Source organism: Arvicanthis niloticus, chromosome 9, assembly GCF_011762505.2.
Source record: "Arvicanthis niloticus isolate mArvNil1 chromosome 9, mArvNil1.pat.X, whole genome shotgun sequence".
NCBI lineage: Eukaryota > Metazoa > Chordata > Mammalia > Rodentia > Muridae > Arvicanthis > Arvicanthis niloticus.
The window spans coordinates 7,893,348-7,915,485 of NC_047666.1; the positions used below are offsets into that span (position 1 = coordinate 7,893,348).

General features: G+C 36.7%; 1 gene segment (V, D, J or C); it reads left to right on the top strand.

The window, feature by feature from the left end:
- Positions 1-481: 481 nt before the first annotated feature.
- Positions 482-9,403, top strand: LOC117714986 (Ig kappa chain V-II region 26-10-like). The segment is given in 3 exon segments: positions 482-527; positions 904-1,200; positions 9,291-9,403. Coding segments are annotated over 3 exon segments (456 nt in total).
- The last annotated feature ends 12,735 nt before the right edge of the window (positions 9,404-22,138 follow it).

Sequence of the window (22,138 nt, forward strand, 5' to 3'; positions counted from 1 at the left end):
ATGTTTTAACACTTTTGAAAAGAACATGTGACATATCCCTTAAGGTTCAATTGACTGAGAAAGGAAAATACAGATAAAGGTATACAGAGGAAGACTCTGAGATAAACCTTCTGTGAAATTTGGGTGAGCCCTTAACCTACTGATAGCAAAGGTTACCCAGTTATTAACAACTTCCACTCCCAGGCCTCTGGGTTAAAAACAGATATACATTTCTTCTCTTGAGGAGAAAGCTCTGTGTGAGTAACATGCCTGGTTTCTCTGCTGCTCATCTGTGAGCACTCATACCCTCTACAACATAGAAGAGGTTGGTTTTTTCATTTTTACAACCATAAAAATCCTGTACAACTCTTCCTTCTATACTGCAACACTAACAGGGGCCTTTGCATATTGCTCTCCAGGGAGGGCCCATCCTTCCTAATCTGAGATAAAAGCTTAGTTGTAATGTTGCAGTGACTGAGTCTCCTCAGGCTGCCTCCTCAAAATGATGTTGCCAGTTAAGCTGTTGGTGCTGCTGTTCTGGATTCCTGGTGAGAAGAGAGGGAAGTGAGAAAGGGGGATGGGGAGGGAGCATGAGCCCTGAATCTCATTGATCATTACATATACTATGTGTGAGAAGATAGGTCTTATCCTACAGCATGGGGCTTCTGGGGTGTATATTTGTTAGAGAGAAGTTCTAGAAGAGAACATATGCTATATAATGAAGATTATAACATGGGTGGATAGGATGTTCTAAGTTATGCCTAGAAGGACCTTGTGGCTTGCATTTTACTTTTTTGTTAAGAAAGAAATTTTAGGACATAAAAAATTGTATGTGAAAATAAACATCAGAGTTGGAATTTCAAAAATTGCAAGGTTGTTCATGAAGTTTGTGCATAACTCTGAACTTCTCTTTCATTATTTCAGCTTCCAGAGGTGATGTTGTGATGACACAAACTCCACTCTCCCTGCCTGTCAGCCTTGGAGATCAAGCCTCTATCTCTTGCAGGTCTAGTCAGAGCATTGTGAGCAGTAATGGAAAAACCTATTTAGTATGGTACCTGCAGAAGTCAGGCCAGTCTCCACAACTCCTCATCTATGAGATTTCCAAACGATTTTCTGGAGTTCCAGATAGGTTCAGTGGCAGTGGATCAGGCACAGATTTCACACTCAAGATCAGCAGAGTGGAGCCTGAGGATTTGGGAGTTTATTACTGCTTCCAAGGTACACATAATCCTCCCACAGTGATACAGACCCTAACAAAACCAGTCATGTTTGGGGTGTCCTAGCTGACAACTGTTATTTATATGTGAGAGAAATGTGCTGAGGAACTCTGGATTATTGGTTCTAGCTGAGGGCAAGTTCAGCCTGGTTACAGCTCACTGGTCATTCATCTTTGGCTTCATTGCCACAATAACAATGATTTTGCACCTGCCTCAGAGAATAGCAAACAGTTGCCATCCCAGAAGCCAGAAAAGAATGAGAAAAAAAACCCAGTGAAAATCCATTTGGATTCAATAGGCCTTGAGTCCTTTTTCACTTAATGTTACCCAGTAAATCAGATGGGAAGGTAAGATATATTCCATCGTTAAACTGTCTTCTTTAATATGTAATTACTTCATTCAACTTATTTTATGCTTTTGACTTGAATCCATATATATTCTATCAAATATGTATTCTACTTCCATTTTATACCCTACTTTCATTTGATTTTTATATAAAGTTTATCCAGTGACTTTGTTAACTTTTATAACATGCTTTTACTGATGAAGTGTTTCTTTTCTGACATAAATGGTTCTTGGTATTTCATGCCGCTATTCTAATTGTATTGCCTTCCATGTTTAATTTCAATTACATGCACAGTTACAGGTGGCTAGGAATGTATTTATGGTAGTATCTTCTGCTTGTTTTTAATATTTTATTTCTTCTGTTAATATTCACTTGTGGTTTTGTTTTGTATTTCTTAATAAAATTTTATTTCTTCTTGTATTTATTTTTTTGGACTGGTGTTTTGCATAGAACTTATTTGATATTCTCTCTAAATGCAGGAACTGAGTCATGCAGTAGTACTTCATTGAGTATGTTTCTTGTATGTTCACATTTTTTCTTCTTTCATTTAATATTGACTTACATACTGCCTTGATTGTTCATTAATTTCCATTTTATTTAATTTTTATTTCATAAAGAAAATAATATTTTTTTTTAAAAAAAATGACTACCAATTATCCTCTTTCCTCTCACACACCAAAACTCTTTTCTTCTCTTTCTTCATTATTATTATGTTTTCCTTATTCAATTTACATCCCATTCACTGCCTCCATAAATAAAATAACCAATAAAAATTGAAAAAAAAAAACAAAAGAAAAAAAAATTAAGCAATGCTTCTACATACATACTTTGAGGTATAGCCTCTCCCTCATACCAGAAATCAAAACAAAATATAAATAAGAATCCAAAGACTTAAAGAAGAATGTGCATTACAAATCATTGACATTGCTAAACAAAGACATCTACTGTTAATAAACTATAGTAGGCCTTAATGTCTGGGCTTGGGCTTGGAGCAGCCTTAAGGCATCAGCTCTCTACCCATCGCCCAAAACCTAGAGGAGGCTGGGCTCCTGGGAGCTCTAACATGCCCAGGAGTTTAGGATGCTGAGGAAGCCTGGTGGCCACCAGAGCAATGGGTGAGACATGCTGATGCCAGGACAAAGAATGATGCTGACCTGTGAGCTTGCTGAGTTCCCTGAAAATTGAGACTGGAAGCTGTATTTGACATATGTTCTTGACTCACCATTGCTTACCTATACCCCTGATGGGACAAGCCACCTTGCCTCAAGTTTTTAGACCTTCTGCAACAGAGACTCAAAAAGAGAACTTTTAATGACTCTTGTATTTTCTTAAATGTGACCAGTTATTTAGAGTCAATCACAGACTGCTCTAGAAATCAACCCAATATTGGAAATAACAGTCTTCATTTTGAAGTCTGGTTCTGGACAATTTCAGAGACATATATGAAAGTTATCTGCAGTTCTCTATGATGTAGTTAGCAAGAGATAAAGTTGGGGTAGGATTTGCATTTCAAACAGTTGTTAGCACATGTGTTAAGGCACTTTTAATTGTCCAGTTAAAAATACTTTTGTTCTACAGTAGTTAATGTAAGTTGCATTGATTGTACACCTTTTAATTTTATTTGTGTTTTGAAATCCAGCATGTCAGTTATGAAGGTCTGTCAACCAGCTTTTATTTTAGTGCTCAGAGTATCACAGAACCTTGGTATTCTAAAAATACCCTGCAAGTACTGGAATAAATTAATCAGACTTTAAGCAGAAGCAAGAGGGTAGTGGGCTTGATTATTGCTGGTATAACAGCTTTAATTACATTAATTGGTAGCACCACTACTTCTGTAATTGCTTTGACACAAGAAGTTAAGACAGCTATTTTGTTAATCATTTAGTAAAAAATGTTACTATTGTATTGAATATGCAAGAGGATTTAGATAGGCATTTGGAAGAACAGATTGATGCTCTTTATCCTATTCAAATAATTGGAAGGGTGTTCAGAATTTAAGGATAAGGAGCCATCTTGAGTGTCATGCCATATACTATTGGATTAATATTAGTTGTAAAATTTACAGTGGTAGTCACTATAATTAGGAAGAAGTTTAAAGACCCTTGCAGTGTATTTGGCATAATTCCAGCACTCCTCTGGATGGTCTAACTTTACATAGTGAGTTTATAAATTTCAAGAATGCTGCTCTGCTGAGTCTTGATTAGGTAGATACTGCTGATAAAACTACTCATGGCCTGAAGTCAGTATTTCTATTTTGGTCAAGCTTCAAGAATGGCATATATAGGTATCCCTTTTTATCTTGGGAATATTTTAGTTCTGCCCATTGTATTAAAACTTGTCTTTAACAACATGAACTTTTTGTCAGCCAAAGTAGATTGCTTGAAGTTGAAAATGGATTCCGCAGACAGAATTATTAATTTTACAGGCTGTCAAACCTAGGATGGGTAAGATTATGTACAGAGCCTTACCAACCTAAGACAGAAGTGCAATGCTTTTTATAATGCATATTTCTTGATGGGTAAGGAAGGATTTCTAATCAGAATGACATAAGATTAGCTCAGTCTTGTTAATGAAATAAAAAAGTTCGGAGGTAGAAAGCTTTTGGGGCTGCTTTGAAAGAAACTGACATGGGCCAAGAACAAAAAGATAGGCTGCTTGCCAGTAATATGATATTGGCTAAGAACAAAGAAATAGGCTTCAGGCAGGAATCTGACATTAGCCTAGAACAAAGCAGTAATTTCAGACAGGACTCTAAATCTTAGGCCAGAACGAAGAAGTAGGCTTCAGACATGAAAATGCCTTTGGGCTAGGACAGGGAAGTTGGATAAGATATTTTGGTCATCCTGATAAGTCCTTAGAAACAGTGATCTTGGGAGTGTTCATGAAATTTTATTTATTGCCTTGCTTGTTCTTTGACTATTTGTGTCTTTTGTCTTGCTTGTTTCTTGACTATTTGCATCTATTGTGTTGCTAGTCCCTCAACCTAGAGCTTACCTGAATGCTTGTATGTAATTCAAATGGTATAAAAGCAAAAGGGAAGAGGGAGATGGGATAGGGGGTTCTAGGGAAGAGAAATGAGGAAAGGGTATGACATCTGAAATGTAAATAAATAAAATATCCAATAAAAAATAAACTATAGTAGCTTTCATTTTTATATCTGACATTAAAGCTCCCAAATATTTCTCTATGTATCTGCTTACTATAATTGGAAATATATGTTCATGTATAATCTGATACAAAAATATTGATAGTACCTTGTAAATTTCTCAAGCTAAAAAATTAAAATATATGTATTGTAGAATATATGTTATCATGACGAGAAGATCCAGCAATAAAGACATTTTATTTCTTTACTCACAGCACCTGAATGAACCTTTAGAAATCAACTATACTGAGAAAATTAAGACACTGAAGAACACATTCTATATAGTTTAATTAAACTGAGTTTCAAAAAGTGAAAAAATACATAGAAGAGAAAGTAAATTTAAAAGATGAAATAGCATATAACGTTGAGGTTAATATTTAAATTGGTGGCACCCAATCTTGTTGGTTCTTATGGTGCCATCATGTTCCCAACTAGGCAAGGCCTGAGACCATGAGCAGTGGCGTGTTCTTGCTGGTGACTTACCTCAGTCTGGCCAGAAGCACTGGCTCTGGCGTACATGAGATGCCAGTGTGGGAGATGGCCCTGCCAATCTACCACACTCTCTCCACAATGCTTAGCTGAGTCTAGACCATCTTACCACCCACAGAGTACCTGGTAGAAATGAGATTCTAATGCTTAAAGATCATCAAATAACTTTATATATTTGGTAATGTTCAATTAACAAGATGCCCACACAATTACAGGTGTTTCCCAATATCTAACCTTAAATATAAATCATTACCCAAGACCATCATAGACCCCCATGCATGGTTCCTACATCTCTTCCTACTCCTCTCTAGCTCCTCTTCCTTCTCCTCTTATTCTCTTCCCCTTCTTTCTCCTGACTCCTCATTCTGCCTACCTCTCATACAGCCCAATCACTGAGTTTTATATAAATATAGTGGGAAGAAATTCCACTACAATATAATATGAAAAATAATATGTGAATAAAGTACATAGTTATCACATATTATTTTTGAATAAATAATACATGAATTGTTATTTTATATATAAATAAGTATTTAAAAAACCAATATTACCCACAAAACATGCCTCTCCTTAGGTGAGAGATACATAGTTCAAATGGCCACAGAAAGATAAATTACTCATCAAAGCCCACAGAATGAATTCTCCAAAAGACTAGATATTTACAGGAGCCTGAATGGTGGCTCAGTAGTTTAAAATACTTAGAGTGTATTTTTGCATGACTCTACATTTGTGATGTGGAATATTGGGATACTGTTTCATATTTAGAGTTACATTTTTTTTCCTTATCAGAGTAATGAAGCACTCTGATTCTGATTTGAGGTTGTCCTATTATTTCATTATCAAATACATGTGGATATTTTTCTTCTCCTCACCTTCCATTGTTTTATTCAGCACTGGCTTCTGATAGTCTAATCTAAATATGTAGCAACATACCTCTAGTTTCTTTCTTTCTTCCTTTCTCTCTTCTTCATTCCTTTCTTCCTTTCCTTCTTGTTTTCCTTCTTTCCTTCCTTTTCTTTTTTCTTCTCTTGATTCTTTTTTTTTTGTATTTTATGAGTATTGGTATGTTGCACGTGGGTATGTCTGAATCTCATATATGTGTATCCTTTAGTTCTTTTCTATCTCAGGATAAAAGGCATACATTCTGGTGTGTATAATCTGCCATCTTCTCATTGAGACTTCTGCCTATTTGACTGTTTTCTGTTGTTTCCTTGCTTTCATTTGAGTTCTCTTTGTGGAAGACTCTTGGAGCCTTTATGCCTAATATCTGTTACTCTGAAACTCTTTTCAAGAACTGTATTTTACCTTGATTGTTTCCCTTCAGGAGAGACATCTGTTCCTAAGAAACTGACTCTGCAATCAAATTAAGAAAATTTCAGTTTTTCTCCTTTCAGATTTCTTTTACTAGATCCCGTTTCTTTTTCTGAGATATTTTTATTAAATTATATTACAATTTTCCATTCACTCATTGTTGTTAATGAAAGTAGGGTGTTACTTTAGAATGATCCTCCTTAGCACAATAAAACAATAAACGTAAAGGTATTTATTTATTTATTTAATTTTATTTTTTATGGGATATTTTATTTACATTTCAGATGCCATCTCCTTTCCCCATTTCCCCTCCCTAGAAAATCCCTATCACATACCCCCTTCTCCTTTTTGCTTTTATACAATTTTTTTTTTAATGTTAACCAAAGGCTTTATAAGTTTGGTAATGCTCAATATCAATCAGAAGTGTAAACTAATACCCAACCTAGATATATCAACTATCTTTTACTGGTGGAGACATGTGAACATCTGCCTCCATGTCTGGCCCCCCTCTCACTTTCTCTCTCATCACCTAGCTCCTCCTCTTCTTCTCTTTTTCTCCTTACTCCTCCTCTCTGTACGCCTCACATCTTACCTTCTCCTACATATCACCCTTCTTGTTAAAATAAAAATTTCTCTCAAAATACAGTTAGAGCATAACTATACCAATTTATGTAATAAAGTGCAAGATAGACCTAATACCCAGTCTATCATTTTGTTGAGTAAGCAGAACCTCTGTCATCCCTCTTAAATAAAAGACTTAGTTCTTAACCTGGCTTTTTTTTCTTAGCTTTAGAATGATTGTCAGCTGAAAACCATCCTCTCAAGTCTTTTCTTTTAAAATAAATAGCAAGGATTGGCTATGAGACTATAAGTTTTCAACACCATCAGAAATTCAGAATGACTGAGTTAACTGAAATTATGGGAAGCACAAATCATAGCTTCTAAAACATAGCCAATTTATAGAGACTGCTGAACACCTGGACAGAATGTTGGAGCATCCGACCTTCAGCCTTCTGGTCCAGGATCATCTGACAGACCTAGTGATGCAGAATTATTAAGGGCTGATTACTCTATCTCGGCAGATATAATCAGTCAACTATTCTGCAAGTATGTCCTTTTCTGGACAGTGATTCATCTGTAGATAGAAAGAGGCAATTCTTGCCTAGCAGCTGGTATTTTTGTGTTTCCTCTTTAAGTGCTTTCACCTGTTTATCTGTGTTCTCCTCAATTTCTTTGAGGGTATTATTTATGTCCTTCTTAAAGTCCTCTATCATCATCATTAGAAGTGATTTTAAATCTGAGTCTTGCTTTCCTGATGATATGGGGAGTTCAGGACTTTCTAGTGTTGGAGAACAATGTTCTAATGATGCCAAGTACCCTGGGTTACTGATGCTTATGTTCTTGTGCTTGCCTTTTGCCATCTGTATCTCTTTAGTACTGCCTGCCCTGTCTCTGACTAGAGCCTGTCTTCCCTATTATCTTGGTTGTATCAGAACTTTGTGGGGTAGGTGTAACTACTAGGGTAAGTGCTGGGGCCCAAAATCTGCTCAGTGCCCAAGAACAGACAGGATGTTTCCCAGGTTAGGGCTCTGGGAGCCCCATTTCCTCTGGGTTCTCAGAGATTGGGGGCAGAGCTGCTGCCCAAGATCTGCTCAGTGCTCTGGCTCAAACCGGAAGGAACCAGTGCTCCGGGCTGGGAGTAACTTCCTGGGTCCTTGTGGGTCCCAGTTACTCCCTGTTCGGGGTGAATGTTCCTGTCTGCTTACCTAAGATACTGCCTGGGTTAGAGTTCCTTGGAGCCCCACTTCCTCTGGGTTCTGTGTGTTTGGGGACAGGGCTGCTGTCTGGGATCTGCTAAGTTCCTAGGCCCAGACTGAAAGGCTCCATTTTAAATTGTATAGATTTTTTTTTAACACTCTAAATAGTAGTCTCAATAGAATCCATAATTTCTGTGTACTGTATTTCAGGCTGTAGTGCATCACTATAGTCTTCAGCTTGTTTGTATTTTAGACTTAATTATTTGAGATATAAACAATTAATATTTCCTGTTATGTATTTGGATTTAGGTCAGCAAACCACAAAAACTCAAATCATCATCATTTACATTCTCTGTTTTCTGGCTCTGTTAGCACATTTTCACGTATATGTTATGAATTAATTTCTGAATTTTAAGTATTGTCATTTTTGCTATATTAAAATAGCACTTATATGTATTATAAATCGTTGTCTTTAAACATCCATTCTCTTGGGGAACTTTATTAAATTATATAATTATTTTTTATCAAATATTCATTAATATATATCTTGATAAAGTTGTGGATTAGTGTACTTTTCTTTAATTCATCTATAAAGAGTCATTTTTTTTTTTACTATGTGGCATTTTCATTTGACATGAATTTTAGTACTTTTAATTCCAAAGTGTCCTAAGTGTTTTCTTTACATATTCCAGCATATATAAGCATATACATGTGTGTGTGAATAAATGCATGCAAGCATGTGTTTTCTTTGGCATTCCTTGCTAACTTGTCTTCATATAAATCTTGGTAAGTAAACTGATATATTATAAAATATTTTGTTAATTTTTTTAGAAATAACCATATTTTTGTAAAGTTTTGCCAATATTTTGTCCTCTTATGAAGGAGTAATTCTCATTTCCATTTCCAAATCCTGAATGTAGTATATACAAATACAAATGTATAGTAAACAGAAAATACTCTATGCAAGGTGCAACTCTTACCAGTTTCATTGACAATCCATTTTCTTACTTCAAAAAATGTAAAAACATGGTCTCTATTCCTAGAAAGGTGTGCTCTAGTTCAGGGTGATGACAAATTTTCACAAGAGTATGAAAGTTTGGAAACACAAGCTGAAAGTGAAACTGGTCATCAGGATATTCTGGATGCAGACATTTGAAACTCTCTTAACCATCTTCTGTTACAAACTATAGGATATTATGAGGTAAAAGACTATGTTCCTGGGGCAACAGTAGAAACCTAGTCATGTGAGTATCAGCTCAGCTGTGAATAGACTCTATGTGAAACTTCACACTGTCCATTCAACCCTGCCTCCTTACCCACTATCATATTCAGTGTAATTTGCATGCCCCCATTAAAACCTCAGCCTGACATATATAATGGATGCTGTCATGGTGCATGTGAAGCTGGCTATCACTCAAGGCCATGGCTGTGCTGTTCCTAGCTCATCGCCTTAGCCATCCTCTCCTCTGTATTTCTTGTAAGGGAAACAGTTTCTCTTTCTCATGGCATCATTAAGAAGTTGAGTCTTCACTTTGTGAAATTATCCCACATTTGCATTGCCTTTTTTACATTTCTTCCATAAACAGATTCTAGGGTAGAAACAACTGTGACCCAGTCTCTACCATCCCTGTTCATGACTGCAGGAGAAAGTGTCACTATCAGTTGCATAACCAGCACAGATATGTATGATAATATGAACTGGTATGAGGAGAAGCCAGGGTAAGCTCCTAAGCTCCTTATTTCAATAATAATAATAATAATAATAATAATAATAATAATAATAATAATAATAATAATAATACTCTTTGTCTTGGAGTCCCTTTCCAGTTCTTCAGCAGTGGTTCTGGTACAGATTTTGTTTTTATAATTAATAACATTCTCTCAGAAGATGCCACAGAGTATTTCTGTTAGCAAAGTGATAACCTTCGTCTCACAGTTCTATGTCTTTGTACAAAAACCTGCAGATGCTGTTGTTGACATTGCTACGTCTTGAGGTAGAATTACTCACAATTTTCTGAGAAACTGCCAGAATGATTTCCAGAGTGGCTGTACAATTTTAAACTTTCACAAACAATGGAGGAGTGTTGCCCTTGCTCCATATCCTCACCAGCATGAGCTGTGGCTTTAATTTTTGAACTTAGCCATTCTGACAGGGATAAGTTGAAATCTCAGAGTCATTTTGATCTGCATTTCCCTGATGAATGAGGATGCTGAATACTTTTAAAATGCTTCTCAACTTTTACAGGATCCTCTGTTGAAAATTCTCTGTTTAGTTCTGTTTAGTCCCATTATTAAAATTGGTTTATTTAGTTTGTTGATATCTAGTTTCTTGTTTTCTTTATAAATTTTGAATGTGGTCTCTCCTTCAGATGTGGAGTTGGTGAAATCTTGTTTTGGTGGATGTGTGCACAGAGGTAGGAGAAGGGGCTGCCTGTGTGGACCTATATTGAGGCAATTCCTTCCCCCTGAGGAACCAGTCATAGAATGGTATAGTATACAAGAGAGTTTATTTAGAGCATGTGTGAGTTAAGAGGGTAGTAGAGACAGAGAAATGCAGAAAGACAGACTCAGAGAGAGAGAGACAGAGAGAAAGAAGAGAAGAGAAGAGAAGAGGAGAGAAGAGAAGAGAAGAGAAGAGAAGAGAAGAGAAGAGAAGAGAAGAGAGAAGAAGAGAAGTAGAGAGGATTGCAATGTACAGGTAAAGAGAGTTGGGGGGAAGGGAATGAGAAGAAAGCCAGAGCAGAAAGACAAGAGCAAGAGAAAGATAAGGGGGCAAGCAGCCCATTTTATAATGAGTCAGGCCTACCTGGATGTTGTCAGGTAAATGTGGGGCAGAGCTTAGTCAAGGTGCAAACAGATGCATTGAATAAAATTTTCTTCTCTAGATTTTACTTTCAAGTTGGATTATTGAGAATAGGTTGCTAGTACAGAAATTTCGTATAATATGCCCCTATGTTATATAGCAATGAGAGACTCTCTGAGACTTTGTAAGATGAAGATGTTGAAAGATTCAAAATAATGAGTAGCTGAGTACTCATAACCCATGGTACCTATACATTCAACATGGTATTATTACCTAAATATACACAGCACTAAAAGTATAACTAAACAAATTAACAAGGAACCCAACAGTCCAATGCATAATTGGGTAATGAAATAAACAGATAGTTTTCAAAAGATGTAGCATGAATGAAAAATAAACAACCTCTGTCTCTTGCAATTTTTCTGCTCCTGTTCTGTAATGGGCCCTGAGCCTTTGAATTGAGATGTACTATAGATGCCCTTTCTGTGGCAGAGCAAACTAATGACATTTATTTACTGCAGTTGACATTTGGTGAGTCTTGTTGTAGCCACATCTACTACCTACAAGTTTGTAATGAGGTCTGAGAGATGTATTATTTTATGTATATAGAGAAATAAATTTTGAGGGTAGTTTGGCACTGATTTTATTTAGCACAATAATGATAAGTTGGCTACTAGGCTGTGTGACCTCTGAAACCTTGGTTCTTGGCTACACCTCAGTAATAGGCATATGTTTCTTCCAATGGGAAAAATCTAAAGCCTAACATTAAATAACTATTGAATAACTCATAACTTCTGAGCCACTGCTGGTCATATTGTCAAGTCTTCAAGTCCTCAAGTCTCTACACATCTAGGCACACCCTGTTGCACTGAGGCCAGGTAAGGCAGCCCAGTTAGAGAAATGGATTCCACAAACAGGCAACAGGTTTAGGAACAGCCCCTGCTCCAATGTTGTGGTCCTGCAGAAAGGCCAAGCTGCACATCTGCTACATATGTGTAGTGGGCCTTGGTCAAGCCCGTGTATATTTTTTGGATGGTGGTTACGTCTCTGAGAGCCCCTAAGGGTCCAGGTTGTTGATTCTTTTGGTCTTCCTGTTGGAGCTTCTATCCAATTTGAGTTCCTCACTTACTCTCCCAACTCTTCCATAAGAGACCCTGGGTTCTGTCCAATGTTAGGCTGTGAGTTTCTGCATTTGTTTCAGTTAGGGTGTAGTCTCCCAGAGGACCTAAATTCTTGATTGCAAGTATAACAGAATATCATTAATAGTGTTAGGGACTGTTGTTGATGAATAGGATGGGACTCAACTTTGGCTGGTTATTGGTTGGACATTCAGTCTCTGTTCCATCTTTGTCCTTTCATTTCTTATATACAGGACAAATTTTGGGTGTAAAGTTTTGTGGGTGGGTTGGTGTCCTTAACCAAGCACTGGAGGTATGTCTGGCTACAGAACAAGGAGGTTACATATCTCCACTGCTATGAGTCTCAGCTAACGTCATCTCTATTGACTCCTGGGATCCTCCCCCATAACAGGTTTCTGGCATGTCTCAGAGATGCCCCACTACTATACCCAACAGCTGCAGATTTCCATTCATCCTTCTGTACCTCTGGCCACCTCTCCCGTCTCTCCCCACACCTGATTCTGAACTCCTCATTCCTCTCTTTATAACCCTCTCCCATCCAATTAACTCCCTCTATCTACCTTCTATGACTATTTTATCTCCCCCCCCCACTTTTAAATGAGATTCAAACATCCTAACTTGGGCCTGACTTCCTTTTATAGTTCTTAGTGTGTATAGACTATAATGTGGCTATACTGTCCTTTATGGAAAAAATCCACTTATAAGTGGGAACATATCATGCATTTATTTTGAGTTTAGGTTACCTCACTCAGGATGATATTTTCTAGTTCTGTCTATTTATCTACAAATTTCATTATGTTCTTGTTTTAAATGAACCACATTTTCTATATCATTTCTTTCAGTTGAGGGACATCTGGGTTGTTTCTAGTTTCTGGCTATTACACACAAAGCTTCTATGAACATAGTTGAGCATGTTTTCTTGTGGTATGGTGCAACATTTTTGGGGCATGTGCTCAGAAGCAGTATATCGTGGTCTTCAGGTAGAACTATTGCCAGATTAGTAGAAATTGTCAGATTGATTTCCAGAGTGTCTATACAAGTTTGCAATCATAATAGAGGTGTGTTCCCTTATTCTACTTCCTCATCAGCATGTACTGTAGCTTGAGGTTTTGATCTTAGCCATTCTGATAGGTGGTCACTCATGTTTTTCTGATTTGCATTTCCTTGATGATTAAAGACTTTGAACATTTCTTTAAGTACTTTTTGGCTATTTGATATTCTTCTGTTGAGAATAAATCTATTTAGTTCTGTCCTCTATTTTTAATTGGGTTATTTGGTTTGTTGGTGTCAAACTTCTTCGATTTTTTTTTAATATATTTTGGATACTAACCTGTTGAATGTCAAGTTGGTGAAGATGTTTCCTCAATCTGTAGGCTCCCATTTTGTCCTATTGACAGTGTTTTTTGCCTTACAGAAGCTTTTCGGTTTCATGAGATCCCATTTACAATTGTTGACCTTAGTTCCTGACCTATTGGTGTTCTGTTCAGGAAATTGTCTTGTTTAACTTTTTTCTTCAAGGCTCTTTCCCACTTTCTCTTCTATCAGTTTCACTGTATCTGATTTTATATTGAGGTCTTTTTGCAGAGGCCTGAGGTTTTCCAGGGTAATAACTATGTATCTATTCGCATTCTTCTATGTGAAGTTAGACCAGCACCATTTGTTGAAAATGCTTTCTTTTTTCCATTACATGGTTTTGGTTTCTTTGTTAAATATCAAGTGTTCATAGGTGTGTGGGTTTACTTTAGGGTCTCCAATTCGATTCCATTGATTAACTTGTCTGTTTCTACCTCACCATGCAGGCCTAATTACCATTGGTCTGTCATATAGCTTGAGATCAGGAATGGTGATTCCTCAAGAAATTATTTTTTTTTGTTCAGGATATATATATATATATATATATATATATATATATATATATATATGAAGTTGAGTATTGCTATTTGAAGGTCTGTCAAAAATTGTCTGTGATCCTGCCTACAAGAAATACAGGAAAAAAGATAGAGTAGAGATGGAAGGCATGGTTAACACTGCCCCAAATTGAGATGCATTCTATGGACAAGAACCAATCCATGACACTATTATGAAATTATATTATGCTTGAAGACAATAAACTAGCATAACTTTCCTCTTAGAGGCTCCACCTAGCTGTCATTGGAAAGAGAAACACACAGCATAACATTAGATGGAACTTGGAAAGTTTTACAGAAGCATCATTGCATGCCATTTAAATAATGTTTTGGTTTTATTTCTGCAGATATCTTGGGTTTGGGTAGTAGGTATTCACATTTTCAGTGTGGCTCTTCTAATAAGCACAAATTGCTTTACAATCATTCCATTCCTGATTTCTCCAAAATGTGCAAGAAGTTTCTGATTGCAATTCTTCCAGTAGAGGGAGTCATCGCTCAGCATGTTGTTTCTCTAAGGACTTCACATAATCAAGCCTTTTTAATTTTCTATTCTCAAATAGTTATACACTCAAAACAAATTTTAAAAAACTTATAGGCAGGACCTGTGCATCTTGCACAGAGCCTTCTCTTGGGTTGATATATTTAATAATAAGATAACTAAGGAAATTAAAAGAAATTTCTTATTATTACTTAACTCATTTGTACTTGCCTACATGGATGCTGTGTGTGCATGTGCAGTAGTGTCTCTAGACATACTAGTCACATAAATAATCTGGGTTTTCAGAATCATAAATATTTATTCACCTATACTGCTACTACACAATATTTACTAATATATAAATTCATAGGAAGTTGGGTATTTTCATATTGTACTTTTCTTTAATTTATCTATAGTGTGTTTTATTTTTTACTATGTGGCATCTTCATTTGACATGAATTTTACTACTTTTAATTCCAAAGTGTCCTTTAGTGTTATCTTTACATATTCTAATGTATAGAAATACATATATGTGTGTGCCAATATATGTATACATGCATGTGTTTCCTTTCGAATTTCTTGCTAACTTGTCTTCATATAAAACTTGGTAAATAAACTAATATATTCAAAAGTAGTTTCTTTATTTTGTTTTAGAAATAACCATAAATTTCTAAATGCTTGCCAATATTTTGTCCTCTTATGTAGTAGTAATTCTCATTTTCATTTTCAAATCATGAATGTCGTTCATAAAAATATAGATGTATAGTAAACAGAAAATACTGTATGCAAGGTTCACTCTAACCAGTTCCACTGACAATGCACATACTTTTTTTCAAAGAATATAAAATGTTAAAAAATGGTCTCTGTTCCTAGAAAGTTGTGTTCTACTTCAATGTGATGAATTTTCATTAGAGTATGGAAGTTTGGAAACACAACCTGGAAGTGGAACTGAAAATTGGGATATTTAGGATGTATTCAGAGGTCATGTTAATGAGGAACTCTCCTAACCACCTTCTATTACAAACTATAGCATGTTTTAGGGCAAAAGAGGGACAATATTCCTGGTCAGCAGTTGAAATCTAGTCATGTGAATATCAGCCCAGCTGTGGAGAAAATCAATGTGAAGTTTCACACAGTCTACTCAACCATGCATCCATACCCACTATCATATTCACTGTAATTTGCATGCCCCCATTGCATCCTAAGCTTCTCTAATGACATATATGCATGCTGTCAAGTTTCATGGAAAGCTTACTATCAGTCAAGGCCATGGCCATGCTACCCTTAGATCATTTCTTCATCCTTCTTCTGCTCTGTATCTCTGGTAAGGGAAATAGTTTCTCTTTTTCATGACATTCATTAAGTGTTCAGTCTACACAAAATTCTATAGTGTCCAAAGAAGTTGAGAGTCTTCTTTATCTAATTATGGCACATTTGATTTATCTTTGTTACTTTTCTTCTAAACAGACTCTAGGGCAGAAATAACTGTGACACAGTCTCCAGCATTCCTGTCCATGGCTGAAAAAGAAACAGTCACTATCAGTTGCAAAATCAGCACAAATATTGATGATGATATGAACTGGTACCAGCAGAAGCCAGGGAAAGCTCCTAAGCTCCTTATTTCAAAAGGAAATACTCTTCGTCCTGGAGTCCCTTCCCGGTTCTCAAGCAGTGACTATGGCACAGATTTTGTTCTTACAATTAATAACATCCTCTCAGAAGATGCTGCAGTGTATTACTGTCAGCAAAGTGATGACCTCCCTCTCACAGTGCTATGTCTTTGTACAAAAACCTGCAGATGCTGTTGTTGACATTGCCTCAGCTGCTACTGAAGCTGTTCAGTGTGTGAACATGGCCATTGTTGGTGCTTATTCCCTCCATTCACATGCTTTTTTAATTCCCTTTTAAGTTTCTGCAGCCTCCTCAGCCCCCTATTTTTTCCTGAATTCCTTCACCTAGGAGAGACAGTAACAGCCTGGATATAAATTTCCCAGAAAGCCAGTTATCATGTTGCACTGCAGAGGTACAATGTTCCTCTCCATTGTCACACTCACTTCCAAATTTGAGAGCAAATCAAAGAATTTAATTTGTGCTGAATCTGGTTTAGGTCCATATAGTATTAGTTACTATTCTTTTTGATATTATCTAATACCAGGAAATGAGCATCTTAATTCAGGTTATATTGATCAGAAGAGTTTTAACTTGGTGTGTTGTTTGTTGATCATGTGGTTACTATCTTGTGCTCTTAAGAAACTAGAAAAATGATTGTTTTTTTGTTTTTTATTGGCTATTACATTTACATTTTAGATTTTATCACCTTATCCCCATTCCCTCGACCACCCAAGAACCTCCTATCCCATCCGCCTCCTCATGCTGCTATGAGAATGTGCCCCTACTTACTCCCCCACTCCCACCTCCCCACCCTCAAATCCCCCTCACTCAGTGATCTTTTTTCATGGGACCAAGAATCTCCTCTCTCACCTATGCCAGACAAGGCCATCCTCCCCTTCATATACAGATGGAGTCATGGTTCTCTCCCTATGTGTTTCCAGGCTGGTGGTTTAGACTTTGGGGAGCTCTGGTTAGTTAATATTATTGCTCTCCTCATGGGGCCACAAACCCTTTATGCTCCTTCAGTCTTCTCTCTGGCTTCTCCATTGGGAAACCTTTGATCAAATCAGTGGTTAGCTGTGAGCATCTGCCTTTGAATATGTCAGCCTTTGGCAGACCTCTAAGGAGGCAGCTATATTAGGCTCTTGTCTGCATGCACTTCCTGGCATCCACATCATTGTCTTCTATTGTACCTGGAATGGATACCCAGGTGGAATGGTCTCCAGATGGCTCCTCCTTCAGTTTCTGTTCCACACTTTTTTTCCATATTTGCTCCCTTGAGTATTTTTGTTACTCCTTCTAAGTAGGACCGAGGAATCCACACTTGATCTTCCTTCTTCATGAGCTTCATGTGGTCTGTGAGTTGAATCTTGGCTACTTCAAGCTTTTGGACTAATATCCACTTATCAGTGAGTAAATGCCATGTGTGTTCTTTGTTATTGGGTTAACTCACTCAGAAGCTTTGCAATATGATGAGGTCCCATTTGTCAATTCTTGATCTTAGAGCATAAGCCACTGGTGTTCTGTTCAGGAACTTTTCCTCTGTGCCTAGGTATTCAAGGGTCTTCCCCACCTTCTATTCTAATAGTTTGTTTTTAAGTTAAGGTCTTTTATCCACTTGGATTTGAGCTTTGTACAAGGAGATATGAATGGATTGATTTGCATCCTTCTACATGTTGACCTCCAGTTGAGCCAACACCATTTGCTGAAAATGCTGTCTGTTTTCCACTAGATGATTTTAGCTACTTTGTCAAAGATCAAGTGACCATAGGTATGTGGGCTCATTTCTGGATCTTCAATTCCATTCCATTGATCTTCCTGCCTGTCTCTGTAGCAATACCATGCAGTTTTTATTACTATTGCCCTGTAGTATAGTTTGAGGTCAGGGATGGTGATTCCCCCAGAAGTTATTTTGTTGTTGAGAATAGTTCTTGATATCCTGGGGTTTTTGTTGTTCCAAATAAATCTGCAAATTGCTCTTTCTATCTCTATGAAGAACTGATTTAGAATTTTGATGGGGATTGCATTGAATCTGTAGATTGCTTTTGGCAAGATTGCCATTTTTACTAAGTTAATCCTGCCAATTCAGGAGCATGGGAGATCTTTCAATCTTCTGAGATCTTCAATTTCTTTCTTCAGAGACTTGAAGTTCTTATCATATAGATCTTTCACTTGCTTGGTTAGATTCACTCCAAGATATTTTATATTGTTTGTAACTATTGTGAAGGGTGTCATTTTCCTAATTTCTTTCTCAGCCTGTTTATCTTTTGAGTATAGGAAGGCTACTGATTTGTTTGAGTTGATTTTATATCCAGCCACTTTACTGAAGTTGTTTATCCAGTTTAGGAGTTCTCTGGTGGAAGTTTTAGGGTCACTTAAGTATACTAGCATATCATCTGCAAATATTGAAATTTTGACTTCTTCCTTTCCTATTTGTATCCATTTGACTTCCTTTTGTTATCTAATCACTCTATCTAGAACTTCCAGTAGTATATTGAATAGGTAGGGTGAGAGTGGGCAGCCTTGTCTAGTCCCTGATCTTAGTGGGTTTGCTTCAAATTTCTCTCCATTTAGTTTGATGTTGGCTACTGGCTTGCTGTATATTGCTTTTACTATGTTTAGGTATGGACCTTGAATTCCTAATCTTTCCAAGACTTTTAACATGAAGGGATGTTGAATTTTGTCAAATGCTTTCTCAGCATCTAGTGAGATGATCATGTATTTTTTTTTCTTTGAGTTTATTTATGTAGTGGATTACATTGATGGATTTCTGAATGTTGAACCATCCCTGCATTCCTGGGATAAAGCCTACTTGATCATGATGGATGATTGTTTTGATGTGTTCTTGGATTCGGTTTGCGAGAATTTTATTGAGTATTTTTGCATCAATATTCATAAGAGAGATTGGTCTGTAGTTCTCCTTCTTTGTTGGGTCTTGTGAGGCTTAGGTATGAGCGTAATTGTAGCCTCATAGAATGAATTGGGTAATGTTTCTTCTGTTTCTATTCTGTGGAATATTTTGAAGAGAATTGGTATTATGTCTTCCTGGAAGATCTGATAGAATTCTGCAATAAAACCATCTGGCCCTGGACTTTTTTTGGTGGGGAGATTTTTAATGACTGCTTCCATTACTTTATGGCTTATGCGACTGTTTAGATCGTTTATCTTCTCCTCATTTAACTTTGGTACCTGGTATCTATCTAGAAAATTGTCCATTTCATCCAGATTTTCCAATTTTGTTCAGTATAGGCCTTTGTAGTAGGATCTGACGATGTTTTATAATTTCTTCTGTTTCTGTTGTTATGTGTCCCTTTTCAGTTGTGATTTTATTGATTTGAGTACTGTCTCTGTGCCCTTTGGTTAGTCTGGCTAAGGGTTTGTCTATCTTGTTGATTTTCTCAAAGAACCAGCTCCTGGTTTTGTTGATATTTTGTATAGTTCTTTTTGTTTCAGCTTGGTTCATTTCAGCCCTGAGTTTGATTATTTCCTGCCGTCTACTCCTCTTGGGTATATTAGCTTCTTTTTGTTCTAAGGCTTTCAGGTGTGCTGTCAATTTATTAATGTACGTTCTTTCCATTTTCTTTTTGTTGGCGCTTAGAGCTATGATTTTTCCTCTTAGTACTGCTTTCATGGAGTCTCACAAATTTTGATATGATATGTCCTCATTTTCATTTAAGTCTAAAAAGTCTTTAATTTCGTTCTTTATTTCTTCCTTGACCAAGTTATCATTGAGTAGAGCATTGTTCAGTTTCCACGTGTATGTGGGCTTTCTGTTGTTTTTGCCTATGTCAAAGACGAGTCTTAGTCTGTGGTGGTCTGATATGGTACAAGGGATTATTTCAAACTTTTTGTATCTGTTGAGGCCTGTTTTGTGACGAATTATATGGTCTATTTTGGAGAAGGTACCATGAGGTGCTGAGAAAAAGGTATATTCTTTTGTTTTAGGATGGAATATTCTATAAATGTCACTTAAGTCCAATTGGTTCATAACTTCTGATAGTTTCATTGTGTCTCGGTTTAGTTTCTGTTTCAATGATCTGTCCATAGCTGAGAGTCCAGTGTTGAAATCTCCCACTATTATTGTGTGAGGTGCAATGTATGCTTTAAGCTTTAGTAAAGTTTCTTTTAGATATGTGGGTGCCCTTGCATTTGGGGCATAGATGTTCAGAATTGAGAGTTCCTCTTGGTACATTTTTCCTTTGATGATTATGAAGTGTCCTTCTTTATCTTTTTTGATTACTTTTGGTTGAAAAACGATTTTAATTGATATTAGAATCGCTACTCCAGCTTGTTTCTTGGGGCCATTTGCTTGGAAGATTGTTTTCCAACCTTTTACTCTGAGGTAGTGTCTGTCTTTTTCACAAAGGTGTGTTTCCTGTATGCAGCAAACTTTTGGGTCCTGTTTATGTATCCAATCTGATAGTCTATGTCTTTTTATTGGAGAATTGAGTACATTGATATTAAGAGATATGAAGGAGAAATGAATGTTGTTTCCCGTTATTTTTGTTATTGGCAGTGGAGTTATGTTTGTGTAGCTACCTTCTTTTAGGGTTGTTGGAAGATTACTTTCTTGCTTTTTCTAGGTTGTAGTTTCCTTCCTTGTGTTGGAGTTTTCCACCAATTTATCCTTTGAAGTGCTGGATTTCTGGTAAGATATTGTGTAAATTTGGATTTGTCATGGAATATTTTGGTTTCTCCATCAATATTGATTGAGAGTTTTGCTGGGTATAGTAGTCTGGGGTGGCATTCATGTTCTCTTAGAGACTGTATGATATCAGTCCAGGATTTTCTGGCTTTTATAGTCTCTGGTGAGAAATCTGGTGTAATTCTTATAGGTCTGCCTTTATATGTTACTTTGCCTTTTTCCCTTACTGCTTTTAGTATCTTCTCTTTGTTCTGTATATTTGGTGTTTTGATTATTATGTGACGGGAGGCATTTCTTTTTTGGTCTAGTCTATTTGGAGTTCTATAGGCTTCCTGTATATTTAAGGACATCTCTTTCTTTAAGTTAGGGAAGTTTTCCTCTATAATTTTGTTGAAGATATTTACTGGCCCTTTAAGTTGGGAGTCTTCACCTTCATCTACACCTATTATCCTTAGGTTTGGTCTTCTCATTGTGTCTTGGATTTCCTGGATGTTTTGTGTTAGGATCTTTTTACATTTCACATTTTCTTTCACTGTTGTGTCTTTGTTTTCTATGGTATCTTCTGCGCATGAAATTCTCTCTTCTATCTCTTGTATTCTGTTGGTGATGCTTGTGTCTATGACTGCTGATCTTTTTCCTAGGTTTTCTATCTCCAGGGTAGTCTTCCTTTGAGATTTCTTTTTTGTTTATACTTCAATTTTTATATCCTGGACAGTTCTCTGTAACTCCTTCACCTGTTTGGTTGTGTTTTCTTGCATTTCTTTAAGGGCTTCTACCTGTTTACCTGCGTTCTTCTCAAATTCTTTGAGAGTGTTGTTTATGTCTTTTTTTAAAAGTCCTCCATCATCATCATGAGAAGTGATTTTAATTCTGAGTCCTGTTTTTCTGGTGTGGTGTGGTGTTCATGACTTGCTATGGTGAGGGAACTGGGTTCTGGTGATGCCAAGTAACTTTGGTTTCTGTTGTTTATGTTCCTACGCTCGCCTTTCACCATTTGGTTAGCTGTAGTGCTACTCACACTCACTGGTTCTGATTGGATGAGCATTCATGGTGGCAGTTTTCTTACTAGTTTCATACCATTCTGAGCTCCAAAGCAAGTAATCTCCTCCTGACAAAGTAGCCTTACACAAAGTTTTCCAATCTTGGGGTGTTAAATTTGATTCTACCACAGTATCCAATAAAGCTTGTGTAAAGGGTGCCATAGGCCCATATTGAGAAACCGGTTTTCAATTCTTTTATCACTTTAAACTCCAATGCCTGATATTGTCTAGTTCTTCGGTTCTGTTGATCAACTACTTCAACTACAGG